At 38.8% G+C, this 18,530-nt stretch overlaps 1 protein-coding gene across 3 annotated transcripts in view; it reads left to right on the top strand.

The window, feature by feature from the left end:
- Positions 1 to 18,530, top strand: part of LOC144956285 (G-protein coupled receptor GRL101-like) — a 163,294-nt gene that overhangs the window by 98,831 nt on the left and 45,933 nt on the right. For all 3 annotated transcript variants that reach the window (XM_078886762.1, XM_078886761.1, XM_078886763.1), the window contains 4 exons: positions 7,695 to 7,871; positions 9,967 to 10,074; positions 13,190 to 13,306; positions 17,791 to 17,913. In XM_078886762.1, the coding sequence (XP_078742888.1) occupies positions 7,695 to 7,871; positions 9,967 to 10,074; positions 13,190 to 13,306; positions 17,791 to 17,913 (525 nt within the window). The remainder of the gene's footprint in view (positions 1 to 7,694; positions 7,872 to 9,966; positions 10,075 to 13,189; positions 13,307 to 17,790; positions 17,914 to 18,530) is intronic.

Genomic DNA, 18,530 nt, shown 5'->3' on the forward strand with positions numbered 1-18,530 from the left:
GTTAAACAAAGATCATCGCGATGTACAAAATTGTTATTAGTTAAACAAAGATCATTGCGATGTACAAACTAAATCTGAATAAGAACAAAGGTATATTGTTTCGTAACAAATATGACGATTTTGATGTAGGTGGTAAGGAGAAAGTTACTATAAATGATTATTTTAAAAAATTATAATCCCATCTTTTCCTCTTCAATTAGAAAATTGCTCAGTTAGTCTGTTCCAAAGGAGGATATGAATAATCCAGGCGTCAGCCGCAATACAGTGCCGTAAAGTGAGCAAGGGCGATGTGTTCTGTTCAAGACCCCATAGCGAAAGTTAGAAGAATCGAACTCATCACCTTCTGGATACGAAGCAAAGACCATTCCGATGTATAGATAGAATGCGTTTGCCTAAGAAGTTCATAACATTGCCATCCGGAAGTATAACGGACCAACACACAAAACTATGTGTAACTATGAACTTTTCTAGTCTGGATAATACAGTTCATTGAGAATTACTCATAAACGTGGATGGCAAAAAAAACAATAACAAAGACCAGAGTGAAGTCAACTTCGATCTATCTATAGATAGAATGAAGTTGACGTCACTCGGGCCTTTGTTATTGGGGTTTTTTTTGCCATCCGCGTTTATGAGTAATTTTCACTAAACTGTATTAACCAGACTATAAACGTTCAAGGCTACACAAAGTTTTGTGTGTTGGTCCGTTATCCTTCTGGATGGCAATGTTGTGAGCTTCTTAGCCAAGCGCATACTATCTATACTAGTTGTACGCTGCTTTCTAAATTAAAAAACGCCAACCTGGCAACCCTGGTCAACGGTCCGAAACAATTCCAAACAGGTATGGCCATATTATGGTCATAACATGTCGTACGTGGACTGTCAGATAATATAACATGAGGAATTGTATCCACTATGGGTAGGACTCGTAATATGAAATACAGATGTGGTGATTGTGGGATTCTTGGAGTATGTGTGTGTGTGTGTGTGTGTACGTGAGTGTGTGTGTACGTGAGAGGTGTGTGTGTGTGTATGTGTGTACGGGAGTGTGTGTGTATGTATGTACGTGAGTGTGTTTGTGTGTGTACGTGAGTGTGTGTGTGTGTGTACGTGAGTGTGTGTGTGTGTACGTGAGTGTGTGTGTGTGTGTTTGTGTACGTGAGTGTGTGTGTGTGTGTGTGTGTACGTGAGTGTGTGTGTGTGGAACACTCTCCCCCAGAATGTTAGAAGTGCTGATTCGTTAGCAAGGTTCAAATTTAAATTAAAAACTTACCTTTTTGTCTCATGGTTTCTATTTTTAAAATGAAGTTTTTCCTATCATGCGGCTATGTGGTCTAGTGGTATGACACTCGCTTTTAGTTCGGAAGGTCCTGGGTTAGAGCCTCGCTCAGCGCATAGTTTTGAGTCCTTGGAAAAGGCTCTTTACTCACATTCTCTCACCGTACTCAGGTGTAAAATGAGTACATGGCCGTTTACAGCGTTGCCTCTGTCCGAAAAAAAAATTGTAATATCGCCTAACAGGCGTCATGTCACGTCCTACATATTAATTGTTGCTGTTAGCCACCCATTGTAAAGCTCTTTGAGCACGTAGTGGATATAGTGAAGCTCAAGTTCATGTTTAAAATGTAAAATAATAATATGACCAACGGTCTCTAAACGGCGTTAAGTTGGGTAAATAGGTTTCACTAGTCTGATGTCACGTCCGCCCAGCAACCAGCAGCTTGGTTCTAAACAAAGAAAATCGGTACTTTAAAAAATACATTTTTTAAATGAGCTTTTATATAGCGCAATATCTACCAAACGTGCTCAAAGCGCTTTACAAGGGGTCCCTGGACAACAGCAACATTTAACATGTAGGACGGGACATAACGCCTGTTAGGCGATATTACAATTTTTCGGACAAAGACAACGCTGTTTACGGCCAGGTACTCATTTTACACCTGAGTACGGTGAGAGAATGTGAGTAAAGAGCCTTTTCCAAGGACTCAACTATGCGCCGAGCGCGTGGCTCGAACCCAGAACCTTCCGATCCGAAAGCGAGGGTCATACCACAAGACCACATAGCCGCAAATGCTGGGATAGAACTTTTTCACATGTCCTAATGTGATCAGAATGTATAAAAGTCAAAACATGATCTTCTTCTTCTTCTTCTTCTTCTTCTTCTTCTTCTTCTTCTTCTTCTTTTTCTTCTTCTTCTTCTTCTTCTTCTTCTTCTTCTTCTTCTTCTTCTTCTTCTTCTTCTTCTTCTTCTTCTTCTTCTTCTTCTTCTTCTTCTTCTTCTTCTTCTTCTTCTTCTTCTTCTTCTTCTTCTTCTTCTTCTTCTTCTTCTTCTTCTTCTTCTTCTTCTTCTTCTTCTTCTTCTTCTTCTTCTTCTTCTTCTTCTTCTTCTTCTTCTTCTACATCATCATTATCATCATCATCATCATCATCATCATCATCATCATCATCATCATCATCATCATCATCTTCATCTTCATTGTGTGTATCGTTATCGTTTCTGTCTCCAGTATGCTTCAATTAATTATTCCATTTCACATTCCAACGATTACATGATGATCATTGGTGTGGATTGATTATGCCTTGTGAATGAAAACAAACCGTTACAGGTTATGTTTATGTTTTACACATGTGTATTTTATGGCGTTTGAAGGTGGGCGTGTGGGATAGGCTTGTTTGTCTTTGGTTTAGATCATGTGTTTATTATATTTTATTTGGAACCGCATCCTCGTCTCATAGCGGTATTATTTCGTTGACATCTAGGTGCTGGAAATAGGATTCAATAGTCTGATGTCACGTCCGCCCAGCAATCAGCAGCTTGGTTCTAAAGAAATAAAATTGGTATTTTTTTATTACTCATGCTGGCTAGAACTTTTTCACATGTCATAATTTTATCAGAATGTATAAAAGTCAAAACATGATCGGATTTATAATGGGGTTTTTTCTACTCTGGATACACTTTTATATTCGTCGAAGATTTTATAAGGGCGCCCGCCATTGTTCCGATAGTTTAAAAGCAGTGGCTAAGTTACTATGCGTCATTACGAGGGAAGTGACATCAGGACTGTTGAATCATATTGAATGCATAGCCACGAAACAATAGATGGAGAGAGAGAGAGAGAGAGATAGATAGATAGATAGATAGATAGATAGAGAGAGAGAGTGAGAGAGAGAGAGGTGAACGATCTCAATGGTTAAGGTTTGATGTGGGGTTTATTTCAACATAAAACCCAGATACCTTTTTTATAGAATCCAATAAATTGTTGATACTGCTAATCATTGCTTGGATGGTTTATGTCACGTGAGTCTCGGCAAAGATACCCATGTTTTACTACTATAGATAGAACGAAGATGACGCCACTCAGGCTTTGTTGTTGTTTTTTGCCTCCCATGTTTGTGAGCAATTCTCATTAAAAGTATTATCCAGACAATAAAAGTTCATGGTTACACAGAGTTCTGTGTGTTGGTCCGTTATACTTCCGGATGGCAATATTATGAGCTTCTTTGCCAAGCGCATACTATCTATAGATAACTTAAATGTGTTGTTTCTAATACGGTTTATATTTCATGAGTTGTATCCATACATTGTATTGATTCCAGTTTTAATGAGGCTGAAATCAGACCAAGAGCAAGTCGAATGATATGTTCCATCATAAAGCCAGAATTATTATTTTAACTAAAATTAAAAAACAAACGAAGAAGTAGTAGAAGAAGAAGAAGAAGAAGAAGAAGAAGAAGAAGAAGAAGAAGAAGAAGAAGAAGAAGAAGAAGAAGAAGAAGAAGAAGAAGAAGAAGAAGAAGAAGAAGGAGAAGAAGAAGAAGAAGAAGAAGAAGAAGAAGAAGAAGAAGAAGAAGAAGAAGATAAAGAAGAAGAAGAAGAAGTCTGTCTATTTAATTTATCTATCCACCCACCAATCCTCTCTTTTCCTTTTTATTTCAAATTTTATTTTATTTTATATAAAATAATTTCCCCTAGAAAAGTGTGGCCAATTTTCTATTTCGAGTAAATTACAATACAAACATAACACGTTTTCTCGATGCTTTTAGATGGCGTTGATTTCGAGCCAAAAAACGAACACATTTAAATTTATGTATAGCTACATTTATTTTTGCATGGTGTTAAAAGGACGCGGGATTCCTACAAAACTTGCAGCTGTTATATTAACCCTTTCACGGTTAGATTGAATTTCTAACTAGAAAATTTCTACCATTTCCTCTCTCACATTCACTCTACTACAATATATATATATATATATATATATATATATATATATATATATATATATATATATATATATATATATATATACAGAAACAATTTAATAAATAAATAAATACATAAATAAGTAAATAAATATATGTATAAAATATATATATATAAAGATATATATATATATATATATATATATATATATATATATATATATATATATATATTAAAATTGATAAATACATGATTAAAAAGAAAAAATTTCGATTCTTTGGATTTTTCTGATACGATACGACGAGTTTCAGTGAGGTTCAGTTTCAGTCAATTTTTATAGATCTCATTTACATGTCTATGTATCGTTAATATTTGGTTTATTCGTTATTATTCAACCCAGACAAATTGGTGAAAAGGATGTATTGCCATTTGAAATGCCAGACTGCCAAAGATGGAAATTATTTATTCATTAAAACAAATAAGATTCGTGTAAGAATCAACAAGGGACTTGCTAGGATCGGCTGAGATGTGAGGTCGGATAAGACATTTCACTTCCTCCTGTCAGACTGTAGCCATCGTTAACTTTAAATTGAATGAAGATAACGTCAATCGGGTCTTTGTTATTGTTTTTTTTTTTTTTTTTTTTTTTTTTTTTTTTTTTTTTTTTTTTTTTTTTTTTTTTGCCATCCGCGTTTATGAGTAATGCTCACTTATCTGTATTAACCAGACTATAAACGTTCATGGATACATACAGTTTTGTGTGTTGGTCCGTTATAGGTCCGAATGGCAATGTTATGAGCTTCTTAGCCAAGCGCATACTATCTATAGATAGAATGCGCTTGGCCAAGGAGTTCACAACATTGCCATCCGGAAGTATAACGGACCAACACACAAACTCTGTGTAACCATGAACTTTTATAGTCCGGTTAATACAGTTTAGTGAGAACAACTCACAAACGCGGATGGCAAAAACAATAACAAAGGCCTGAGTGACGTCATCTTCGAACTATCTATAAACGTTCAAGGTTTCACGATGTTTTGTGTGTCGGTAGGTTAATCCGGCTGGCGAATCTTTTAACGAAAGGCATAGCATCAATAGTCTGATTGATATAATTGAGTGAGAACTAATCACTGATAAAATGTCTAAAAATAAAAACAAAGAGATGAGTGGCATCGCCTTACTTCCTTCTTTATCGAGTTGAGGCGTTGGCGCGTATTTAAACCTTCTTCAAACCACGTCATCAACCACATGTTTGTTGTTGTCCAATCGTCGGATCTCTTCTTTATCCACAAACCGACTTGTTTGTTTATCGAAATCATGAATAAACGTTCGAGTCAAGTTGACTATTAAACTACCAAATTGGGATGGATGGTCTATATTTAGCCTTTTGTTTGATCCGTCTTATCAATCACGTGATTTGGTGCTTCCGCCGTGACCTCTTGTTGATTTATCTGGCAAGCTATAAATAGAACTAATTTGACGTCACTCAGGCCTTTGTTATTGTTTTAGCCAGCCATTTTAATAATTAGGTATGACTTAATTGCATTAATCAGACTATAGATAGCATGAAGTAGACGTTACTCGGGTCTTTCTTATTGTTTTTTGCCATCCACGTTTATGAGTAATTCTCACTAAACTGTATTAACCGGACTATGAACGTTTAAGGTTACACATAGTTTTGTGTGTTGGTCCGTTATACTTCCGGGTGGAAATGTTGTGAGCTTCTTAGCCAAACGCATATTATTTATAGAGAGAACTTGACTAAATTGACGCCACTCAGCTCTTTGTTATTGTTTTAGCCAGCCATAAACATTTAGATTTCAGTGTCAGGCCGTAGCCATCGTTATCTTATAGATAGTATGCGGATGACGTCACTCAGGCCTTTGTTATTGTTTTAGCCAGCCATAAACATTTGGATTTCAGTGTCAGGCCGTAGCCATCGTTATCTTATAGATAGTATGCAGATGACGTCACTCAGGCCTTTGTTATTGTTTTAGCCAGCCATAAACATTTAGATTTCAGTGTCAGGCCGTAGCCATCGTTATCTTATAGATAGTATGCAGATGACGTCACTCAGGCCTTTGTTATTGTTTTAGCCAGCCATAAACATTTAGATTTCAGTGTCAGGCCGTAGCCATCGTTATCTTATAAGCCTGACACTGAAATCCAAAAGGTCTGGTAGTTTGACGTCATTGTTTTGGTCAGTATCAGCGTAGCCATCGTTATCTTATTAGCCTGACACTGAAATCCAAAAGGTCTGGTAGTTTGACGTCATTATTTGGTTTTTGAACCGCCTAGTGAGTTGTCGTTAGTAGAGCTCATGGAAACAAGTTATTTCATTGGTTGAACTGTTGAATACAACTCACGATTTGTTTTCTTTTGTGGCAAAAGACTGGCATTTTGACGTCATTGTTTTGGTCAGTATCAGCGTAGCCATCGTTAAGTTATAGCCTGACACTGAAATCCAAAAGGTCTGGTAGTTTGACGTCATTATTTGGTTTTTGCACCGCCTAGTGAGTTGTCGTTAGTAGAGCTCATGGAAACAAGTTATTTTATTGGTTGAACTATTGAATACAACTCACGGTTTGTTTTCTTTTGTGGCAAAAGACTGGCATTTTGACGTCAGTTTTTGGTCATTATCAGGCCATAACTTTACGAAGGACACAACATCTTTAATACACAGTTTTGGTAAAAACATATCTACTGCATGTATAAGATGTGGATGAAGATTGTAGATAATTACAAATTGTATATTTTTCTGCGCCCTTCATCCTCAATTCTCTACCCCCCCCCCCCCCCCCCCTTTTTTTTTTTAAATTTTTATTCTTCTCTCTCTTTCTATCGATCTATCTCGCTTACCTTATCTCTCCCTCTTTTGTTTCAATTTCTCTTTTTCTACATCCCTACCTACATCCTTCTCCTTCCCTTTTTCCCTCCCTCAGTCTTTGTCACTTTCATCCCGTCTTCACCCCCTTCACTCTCTCTCTCTCTCTCTCTCTCTCTCTCTCTCTCTCTCTCTCTCTCTCTCTCTCTCTATCTATCTATCTATCTATATCTCTCTCTATCTATCTATCTATCTATCTCTCCCTTTCTCTCTCTCTCTCTCTCTCTCTCTCTCTATCTATCTATCTATCTATCTATATCTCTCTCTATCTATCTATCTATCTATCTATCTATCTATCTATCTATCTATCCCTTTCTCTCTCTCTCTCTATCTATCTATCTATCTATCTATCTATCTCTGCCTTTCTCTCCACTCTCTCTCTCTCTCTCTCTCTCTCTCTCTCTCTCTCTTTCTTTTAACTCTTTCTCTCTCCTTTCTCTTACAAAACTGATACACACACAGACATACACAAACACACACACACACACACACACACACACACACTCACAATCACAATCAAAACGCAATGCCCACACAGATAAGACAGTCATAATCCCAAAATATTTCTATTAATAAAATCTTTATTTTTTGCCGTTCTCATCAATCAGGTTGGTCGGAGAGAATAGAAGTTGTGACGTCATATCCGTGCTCGCACAGTGGCAGCTTCCTGTGTTATCCGGAAGTGACTAAAAACGACAAAGCGCAGGAGTGTGTTCCGGACACGGGTATCTGTGACGGCGTCATTGATTGCAGTAACGGTTGGGACGAGAGTGTTGAGAACTGCGGTAAGTCCTCGTTTGGTGGCGCTGCTGGTTTGCTCATGACCTTTGATATACCTATTAAACATCCTTTTATTGTGCGGCTATCTGGTCTTGTGGTATGACACTCGCTTTTGGATCGGAAGGTCCTGGGTTCGAGCCTCGCTCGGCGCATAGTTGAGTCCTTTAAAAAGGCTCTTTACTCACATTCTCTCACTTTACTCAGGTGTAAAATGAGTACCTGGTCGTTAACAGCGTTGTCTCTGTCCGAAAAAAATATAATATCACGTCTTGTCCTAAATGTTAAATGTTGCTGTTGGTCAGGACCCCTTGTAAAGCGCTTTGAGCACGTTTATTGGATATTGCGCTATATAAAAGCTCTATATTTTTTTTTAATTCAAAGAAATATTAGACCAGTTTTGAATTACCTGTTCTGCCGTACTCTGGAAAATACCCATATTTTAAAATTTGACCAAAAAAATTGTCCTTCAACTATCCATCGATTAATATGACCCTAATCTTGGCAAAAGCATTTTTTAAAAACCATCTCTAACCTGGGACTTCACTATCTATAGATGAAATGCGCTTGGCTTAGAAGCTCACAATATTGCCATCCTGAAGTATAACGGACCAACACACAAAACTGTGTGTAACCTTAAACGTTTATATAGTATGGTTAACACAGTTTAGTGAGAATTATTCATTAATATCGATGGAAAAAAAAATAACAAAGACCCTAGTGACGTCAACTTCATTCTATCTATAAACGTTCAATGTTACACATAATTCTATGTGTTGGTCCGTTATAGATAGAACGAAAATGACGTCACTCTGGTCTTTGTTATTGTTTTTTGCCATCCGCGTTCATGAGTAATTCTCACTATGCTGTATTAACCAGACTATAAACGTTGTGTGTTGGTCCGTTATACTTCCGGATGGCAATGTTGTGAGCTTCTTAGCCAAGAGCACAGCATCTATTCCACCAACTCACAAAGCTCTGTGTAGCCTTAAAAGTTTATAGATAGTATGCGCTTGGCTAAGAAGTTCACAACATTGCCATCCGGAAGTACAACGGACCAACACACAAACAAAGTGTAACATGAAGGTTTATAGATAGTATGCGCTTGGCTAAGAAGCTCACAACATTGCCATCCGGAAGTATAACGGACGAACACACAAAACTATGTGTAACCATGAACTTTTATAGTCTGGTTAATACAGTTCAGTGAGAATAACTCACAAACGCGGATGGCAAAATATAACAACAAAGGCTTGAGTGACGTCATCTTCGAACTAACCATAGTCAGGTTAATACAGTTTAGTGAGAATTACTCATAAATGCGGATGGCAAAAAAACAAAAACAAAGACCTGAGTGACGTCAACTTCGAACTATCTATAGATAGTATGCACTTGGCTAATAAGTTCACAACATTGCCATCCGGAAGTTTAACTGGCCAACACCCAAAACTGTGTGTAGCCATGATCGTTTCTTGTCTGGTTATTACAGTTTAGTGAGAATTATTCATAAACACGGATGGCAAAAAACAATAACAAAGACCTGAGTGACGTCATCTTCGAACTATCTATAGTCCAATTGAGAGAATCTGGTGAAAACTTATAACAAAACTGGCAATCTAAAGAATAAAACAGAGTGCAGAGAGATGCCAACTTATCCCTGATATTGTTGCTCGTAAACAATCAGTTGTGCTTGTCCAAGCATTCTTGAAGGCGTGTCAAAAATCCAATGTTTTGATTGTTCAAAGAATTGGTTAATTGGTCTGGCTGGCAGAATTGGTGTGTATTTTAGTTCAACCCATGGCATCAATACAACTCAAACACCACAATAAATAATTTATAGATAGTATGTGCTTGGCTAAGAAGCTCACATCATTGCCATCCGGAACTATAACGGCCAACACACAAAACTGTGAGTATCCATGAATGTTTATAGTCTGGTTAATACAGTTTAGTGAGAACAACTCACAAACGCGGATGGCAAAAACCATAACAAAGGCATGAGTGACGTCATCTGCATACTATCTATATGACACATCAGTGTGTATGATAGTTACAGATTTTTGATGTGTTGTCAAACAGGATGTGTGTTGTTTTTAATTCCAGGCTGTCTTCAGACGGAGTTTCAATGCAACACCACGTCTTGCATCGACATTGTGTATCGTTGTGATGGATTTGACCACTGTGTAGATGGACTGGACGAACTGGACTGTGGTCAGTAGAAATAGGCATGATTTAATAATGTGATATGTCTACATGATATATGGAGAGCCAAATATCATTATTTTATCCATCCATCATCTGTCTAGACAATTATATATCTATCCATCCATCCATCTATTCAAGCATCATTCTACCTCTTTATCCATCCCTCTCTCTCTCTCTCTCTCTCTCTCTCTCTCTCTCTGTGTGTGTGTGTGTGTGTGTGTGTGTGTGTGAGTGTGTGTGTCTCTCTCTCTCTCTCTCTCTCTCTCTCTCTATATATATATATATATATATATATATATATATATATATGAGAGTGTTGGTGGGTACTCGTAGGTACGAAAGTGCTCGATAATGATGGTTAGAGCTAATATAGAATACAAATTTTCACTCACATTTTTTGTGGCCGAGACGATTCGTTTCTGTGTCTTACACGTCTTCAGTCGGCGTAATCCATCATTACAATGGATTACGCCGACTGAAGACGTGTAAGACACAGAAACGAATCGTCTCGGCCACAAAAAATGTGAGTGAAAATTTGCATTCTACGAGTATATATATATATATATATATATATATATATATATATATATATATATATATATATATATATATATTAGTCATTCTGTCTGTCTGTCTGTCTGTCTTTAAATTTAGTTACCGATTAATAAGTAATTAGCAAAGGGAAATAACATTTTTCTTGGGGTAACTCATATAAGACCATAACACAATTTATCCGCCAACAACTTTATTTATCAAACTTACTATCTTTTGGAAGGACTTCGGTAGTGTCACAGCACGCCTGAAGAGGGGATTTCTTTAAAAGTATTGCTGGGAAATCCCACGAACACCCATAACCCCCCCCCCCCCTCCTCCTCCTCCTCTTTATTATCTGGGCGAAACCCCCTCTTCAACCCTAACTAAAGATACTATAGCCCTAATAAAACAATGTTTGGTCCAAAAGGTTAAGTAATAATAATAATAATAATAATAATAATGCTGAAAACTTATATAGCGCTATAACTCCGAGACACCAGACTCTAAGCGCTTAAATTACAAATTACTTTGGCTGAAACATACTCATTCACACACACAAGCACACACACACACACCACATACACACACACAACACAACACACAACACAAACCAAACCTATCTTCCTTCTCATACCATCTACTAAAATCGAAACAAATATGTTTTAAGCGAACGTTTAAAAATAGACAAAGATTCTTTTTCACGAATGCTCTGCGGTAAGGCGTTCCAAATAGAGGGTCCGAAATGAGAAAAGGATCTCATTCCAGCATTTTTCCGAATTCGAGGGACAACTAGTTTTGTGGAATCACTGGCCGAACGTAAGGGGCGGGGTTTTGAATATCTTTCAATTAGTTCTGAAAGGTAGGAAGGGGCAGTACCTTCAAGACAACGATACACTAAAACACAAGCTTTGAATTTAATTCTTTTCTCAACAGGCAGCCAATGCAGGTCATGAAGTAGAGGTCCGGCAGAGTCGCACCTACGCTTCATAAATACTAGTCTGGCAGCGCTGTTTTGGACAATCTGAAGACGTTTCAGATTGTATTGCGAAACGCCAAACAACAGAGCATTACAATAATCCAATTTCGATAGTACGAGGGACACAACCAGGTGCTTGGTCACATCCTCAGATATGAACCGTCTAATGGAAGCAATCTTTTTTAGTTGGAAAAAGAGAGATCTAACCAAATTATTAACCTGATGCTCCATCGATAGTCCAGAGTCTAAGAATGTGCCAAGGTTTTTCACTTTGTCAACAATTTGAATAGAGGCATCCCCCAACTTCAAATCTGTTTCACTTTTCCACTTCCTGTTCCCCACATACAGCACCTCCGTCTTATCATCATTCAGTTTCAGTCTGTTCTCATTCATCCATTTCTTAACACTTTGGATACAATTTTACTATTGGCTGATACTTCTTGTAAATTTCTCATATTGGAAACGCAGTACAATTGCGTATCATCAGCGTATTGATGGTAAGACAGACCAAAACTTCTGATGATTTTAGACAGAGGGCTAACGTACAAAACAAAAAGAACGGGTCCATGTACTGAACCTTGGGGAACCCCACAATCAAGAAAGATTTCCTCCGATCTATATTCATCCACCGTAATAATCTGTTTACGATTAAACAAATATGACCTAAACCAATCAAGCGCTGCACCAGACACGCCAAAAGTAATTTCAAGACGTTTGAGAAGAAGATTGTGATCAATAGTATCAAAAGCAGACGATAGGTCAAGCAAATTCAGCAAAGAACATGAACCATTGTCTATAACAGAGAGGAGATCATTAACAACCCTAACAAGTGCGGTTTCCGTCGAATGATGTTGCCTATAAGCAGACTGAAATTTTTCTTCAAGACAATTATTTTTAAGATGAGACAGTAATTGTTTCAAAACAAGCTTTTCTAAGATCTTAGAGAGAAAAGGAAGATTAGAGACAGGGCGATAGTTTTTTAAGTTCTCTTTATCGAGATCAGGTTTTTTCAAAAGGGGTTTGACATGAGCAACTTTGTAAATGTCTGGTACAGCACCTGACTGCAACGAATTATTAACAATACATGTAAATGGTGTTAAAATTACATCAATGCATTTTTTTAAAATGGCAGTATTTAAGGGTCTAAATCACAACTTTTAGTTGGAGACGACATAATGCAATCACGTAAGTCAGCTTCAGTAATCTTTGAAAAATGTGTTAACGAATCACCATGAAACTTGTCAAATGTTGTAGGGATCGATTCAGACGAGAGTTCCTTCCTGATGGTATCCGTTTTTTCTTTAAAATATTGACCAAAGCGAGTTGGTAGATCTGCACGATCGATTAAAGATGGGAGAGCTGGTTGCGTCTGTTGTCCCAGCAGTTCCTTGGTCAAGGCAAAGAATTGTCTCGAACGTCCCACGTTTTTGAGGCTTTCTTCATAGAATTTCTTTTTGGCCCTGAAAATAATATAATAAAACTGCTGTGAAACTACGGAAGTCCTTCCATTCTATTATGTGTTTGTTTGCTTGTTTGTTTTGTTGATATTTTTAATTTTTTTTTTTTTAATTGGAGGATATTTTTTTCTTCTTTTGTTTTCTGCAATTCCAGAGACGTACATCTGCCCTGTGTCCCACACCAAGTGTGACAATCACGTGTGTGTACCACGTGACAAGACATGCGACTTTGTGGACGACTGTGGGGACGGATCGGACGAGAAGATTTGCAGTGAGTATTGGAGGGTCACGAGGTATTGGAGGGTCACGAGTATTGGAGGATCATGAGTATTGAAGGGTCACAAGGATTGGAGGGTCACGAGTTTTGGAGGCTCACGGGTTGTAGGGGGTCACGAGTATTGGAGGGTCACGGGGTATTGGAGGGTCACGATTATTGGAGGGTCACGGGGTATTGGAGGGTCACGAGCATTAGAGGGTCACGGGGTATTGGAGGGTCACGGGGTATTGGAGGGTCACGGGGTAAAACAAGATGTCGAATAAATAGATAAAAATATAAACATTTATGCAACACTACTCTACGGTTTTACCTTGCTCGATGTGTGTCAATTCACTTGCGCAGAATGACGTCACAGATAGGCCACGCCTTTACTCACTTGCGCAGTTTTTCTTTCGCGCATTTATTTTTACTTGCGCATATTTTTTTTTAGATATTCGGATTACGCTTATGGAGTCTTTTTCTTCACTTAACATTTGGTAAGTATTACAGAGCACAAACATAGGACGTCAAATATGTATATGACCACGACTTGTAAACGATCGTAAATACAATTTTGACACTTTTGTTAAACTACTTGTTAGAATTTCAAGATTAAATTGAGCTTTTATATAGAGAAATATCCACTAAATGTGCTCTAAGCGCTTTACAAAGGGGGTCCCTGGCCAACAGCAACATTTAACATTAAGGTCGGGATATGACGCCTGTTTTGCGTTGTTACAATTTTTTTCGGACAGAGACAACGCTGTTAACGGCCAGGTTCTTATCTTACACCTGAGTACGGTGAGAGAATGTGAGTAAAGACCCTTCTCCAAGGACTCAACTATGCGCCGAGCGAGCGAGGCTCGAACCCAGGATCTTCCGATCCGAAAGCGAGTGCCATACCACTAGACCACATAGCCGCACGAATAGATAGATAAAAAATATAAATTATGCAACACAACTCTACGGTTTTACCATGCTCGATGCGCGTCAATTTGTCGGGGTTTTTTTCATTTATTTACCCCAGCAGACCATATGGTACCATGAAAGTTCCAACTCATAAAGTATCAATTGTCTGTTAGGCGTTCTTTTCATGCTATCAAAAATTATAATATCAGTCATTGTAATTGAAGAATTTAAAAAAGAATTGGAATAGATTGAAATTCAAAACAATTTTTGACAATTCAACAATATACATACAGGAATCGATGTTAATATTGCTTCGCGGGTGGTTGGATGGGAGCATCACCCTTGAATCATATACCTATGATGTTCGCATGGGTGTACGATCCGATAGTGATGCGTTTCTTCTTCTCTTTAATTCAGAAAAGTGAGTGGAGCAGGCACTTATGTTGGTAACAACAAGATATGAAGTGAATAGAAAAGTGCCAGAAGACAATAGAGAATAAAAATTTTTTCGCGGCGGTGGTGGGGTTTGAACCTGCGACCTTATTGGTACGACAACTCCGCCTGGCAGGTGAGAGCGTGGCTCTACCGTGTGAGCTATCCACGAACACAAAATATTCGTTTCAAACCCAAAGTCATAACTAGATCCCTCTCTCACCCACTTCTTGAGACCGCCGATTCGTTCGTACACCACCATCGCGAATAATTTTGACCAGCAGTTAAGCTTAATAGCCAATATTCTCAACACAAACATATAACATAGAAACGATTGAGACATTGAGTATGCTCCGGTGTATGGGGTGAATTTTTAATTCAGAAAAGTGAGTGGAGCAGGCACTTATGTTGGTAACAACAAGATATGAAGTGAATAGAAAAGTGCCAGAAGACAATAGAGAATAAAAATTTTTTCGCGGCGGTGGTGGGGTTTGAACCTGCGACCTTATTGGTACGACAACTCCGCCTGGCAGGTGAGAGCGTGGCTCTACCGTGTGAGCTATCCACGAACACAAAAATATTCGTTTCAAACCCAAAGTCATAACTAGATCCCTCTCTCACCCACTTCTTGAGACCGCCGATTCGTTCGTACACCACCATCGCGAATAATTTTGACCAGCAGTTAAGCTTAATAGCCAATATTCTCAACACAAACAATATAACATAGAAACGATTGAGACATTGAGTATGCTCCGGTGTATGGGGTGAATTTTTAATTCAGAAAAGTGAGTGGAGCAGGCACTTATGTTGGTAACAACAAGATATGAAGTGAATAGAAAAGTGCCAGAAGACAATAGAGAATAAAATTTTTTTCGCGGCGGTGGTGGGTTTGAACCTGCGACCTTATTGGTACGACAACTCCGCCTGGCAGGTGAGAGCGTGGCTCTACCGTGTGAGCTATCCACGAACACAAAAATATTCGTTTCAAACCCAAAGTCATAACTAGATCCTCTCTCACCCACTTCTTGAGACCGCCGATTCGTTCGTACACCACCATCGCGAATAATTTTGACCAGCAGTTAAGCTTAATAGCCAATATTCTCAACACAAACATGTAACATAGAAACGATTGAGACATTGAGTATGCTCCGGTGTATGGGGTGAATTTTTAATTCAGAAAAGTGAGTGGAGCAGGCACTTATGTTGGTAACAACAAGATATGAAGTGAATAGAAAAGTGCCAGAAGACAATAGAGAATAAAAATTTTATCTTCTGCCTGTTTGTTCTTGGTTATTTATAATTTAGCTTATGATATCTTTAGGTTATGATTTTGATTAACATTTGTACTATTTTTGTTAGATTGCTTGTTTTTTTTGTTTCAGCGGTCTCTCATATAACCTCAATTGTGTTGGAAGAGACCTATAGCAACAAACAAACAAAAAATAATATTGCTTCAATACCCATAATTCTGTTTTCATCAAGAGATTAATGGGAGCGATCTATATTCAGGATTTCATCCAAACGAGTCATCGATCACATGATATGTTGCTGTCTAATGATTGGATATTTCTTTATAAATGTAAACACGCTGCTTTGTTTATGAATGTTGTAAACCTACACATGTGTCAAGCTGAGCAAAATAACCAATTGTGATATTGGATAGTTCGAAAACTGTGAACACTTTTCACTATGTGGGTCACTTTGAGCACATTTTGCAATGTGGCCAATGACCTCGAGCACATGGAAATGTAATATAAATCAACCTCATTGCCATCAGTTATCTAAACGTTTAAATATTTTTAGATGTAAGTCTATATAACATGAAGCTTTATCAAATGTGGTAGCAGTAGTAGTCCTTTAGAGCTATAAAGCCCATATCCCGATTTATAGCGTGAAAAGGACAATAGCAATTGCCTGCTACCCTTTGGATTGTCTATCGCAAAGTACTTTCCTCTAGATCTAACAGATCTAGCTACTCATAATTTACTGCTGGATGGACAAGGGGTGGGGTCGGAAAAAATATCGACTGCACCCTGGATCGATCTTGGTCCCTTTGCGTGTGAAGTGAAAGCTCTACCAACTGAGCTATTGGGAACCCCCCCCCCCCCCCGCCAACCTGGTATCACTCATTCACTCACTCAATTCTCTCCGGTCCTGCTGGCACCTGAAACGATGCAAATGATCTCCAGCCGGTCCTGTCAGCAGCTATTCTTGGAGTCATCTCGAGGGACAGACCTCTCTGTTTTCGGTCCCTCTCTACGGTACGTCTCCAAGTCTCCTTGGGGCGGCCTCACTTCCTCTTCCCTTGGGGTATCTAGAAACAAAAAAGGGATGTTTAACCCTTTCCTTACCAGTCATTTTCAGAATTTCCCCAAAATTTCACACCCACCCAACACAAAAATAGAATTTTCTTACTCAAACAGAAAAGCAACAAATACATTCTATACATTATATTGACCAGCAAAATGTACTCCATAACATAGTGTCACGTTTTTATAGCTATGATAAAACATTTTTCTTTAAATTGTGTGATTTACAAACGAAATCTGAATGATAAAAGTACTGGTTGTATTGTAACGAATGTGACGATTTTCCTATTTTGGTTTTTTTAAAATTAAAAATTGAGCTTTTACCTAGCGCAATATCCACTAAACGTGCTCAAAGCGCTTTACAAGGGGTCCCCGGCCAACAGCAACACTCAACATGTAGGACATGACGCCTGTTAGGCGATATTATCATTTTTTTCGGACAGACACAACGCTGTTAACGGCCAGGTACTCATTTTACACCTGAGTACGGTGAGATAATGTGAGTAAAGAGTCTTTTCCAAGGACTCAACTATGTGCCGAGCGAGGCTCGAACCCAGGAACTTCCGATCCGAAAGCGAGTATCATACCACTTGACCACATAGCCACACGAATAAAAAATAAAACCATTTATTCAACACAACTCTACGGTTTTACCATGCTCAATGCTCGTCAATTTGTTTTTTTTTTTTTTGTTCATTTATTTACCCCAGCAGACCATATGGAACAGATAGTTCCAGTTCATACAGTATCAATTGTCTGTTCGGCCTCGCTCCCTCTTTCCTTGGGGATATCAGAAAAGAATAAAGGAATATTTAAAATTCTATTTCATTGATTTAATATTTGCTGCAGATAGACGGGATTGCTTTGATACGGAGTTCCGGTGTGACAACTCCCAATGTGTCGCCATGGCCCAGATCTGTGACGGGGTCAAGGACTGTGAGGACGGAAGTGACGAGAACTCCCTGGAATGTGGTCAGTATGATGGGATGGAAGATCAAATGATGATGCTTGGGGTGGTGGTGGCGGTGGTTATTGGTGGTTGAGGTGGTGATGTTGATGGTGGTGGTGGGGGTCAAGGACTGTAAGGACGGAGGTGACGAGAACTCCCTGTATGATGTGATGGAAGTGCAAATGATGGTGCTGGGGTGGTGGTGCTGGCGGTGGTTATTGGTGGTTGAGGTGGTGGTGGGGGTCAATACTTCAAGGATGGAAGGGACGAGAACTCTCTTGAATGTGGTCAGTATAATGTGATGGAAGTATGCAGATGATGTTGGTGGGGGGGGGGGTGCTGGCGGTGGTCATTGGTGGTTGAAGTGGTGATGTTGATGGTGGAGGTGGGGGTCAAAGACTGTAAGGACGGAAGTGACGAGAACTCCCTGGAATGTGGTCAGTATGATGTGATGGAAGTGTGCAGATGATGCTGGTGTGGGTGGGGGGGGGGAGGGTGCTGGCGGTGGTCATTGGTGGTTGAAGTGGTGATGTTGATGGTGGAGGTGGGGGTCAAAGACTGTAAGGACGGAAGTGACGAGAACTCCCTGGAATGTGGTCAGTATGATGTGATGGAAGTGTGCAGATGATGCTGGTGGGGG

Source organism: Berghia stephanieae, chromosome 11 (genome assembly GCF_034508935.2).
Source record: "Berghia stephanieae isolate SIO BIC M18660-M18661 chromosome 11, UCSD_Bste_1.3, whole genome shotgun sequence".
In the NCBI taxonomy this organism is placed as follows: domain Eukaryota; kingdom Metazoa; phylum Mollusca; class Gastropoda; order Nudibranchia; family Aeolidiidae; genus Berghia; species Berghia stephanieae.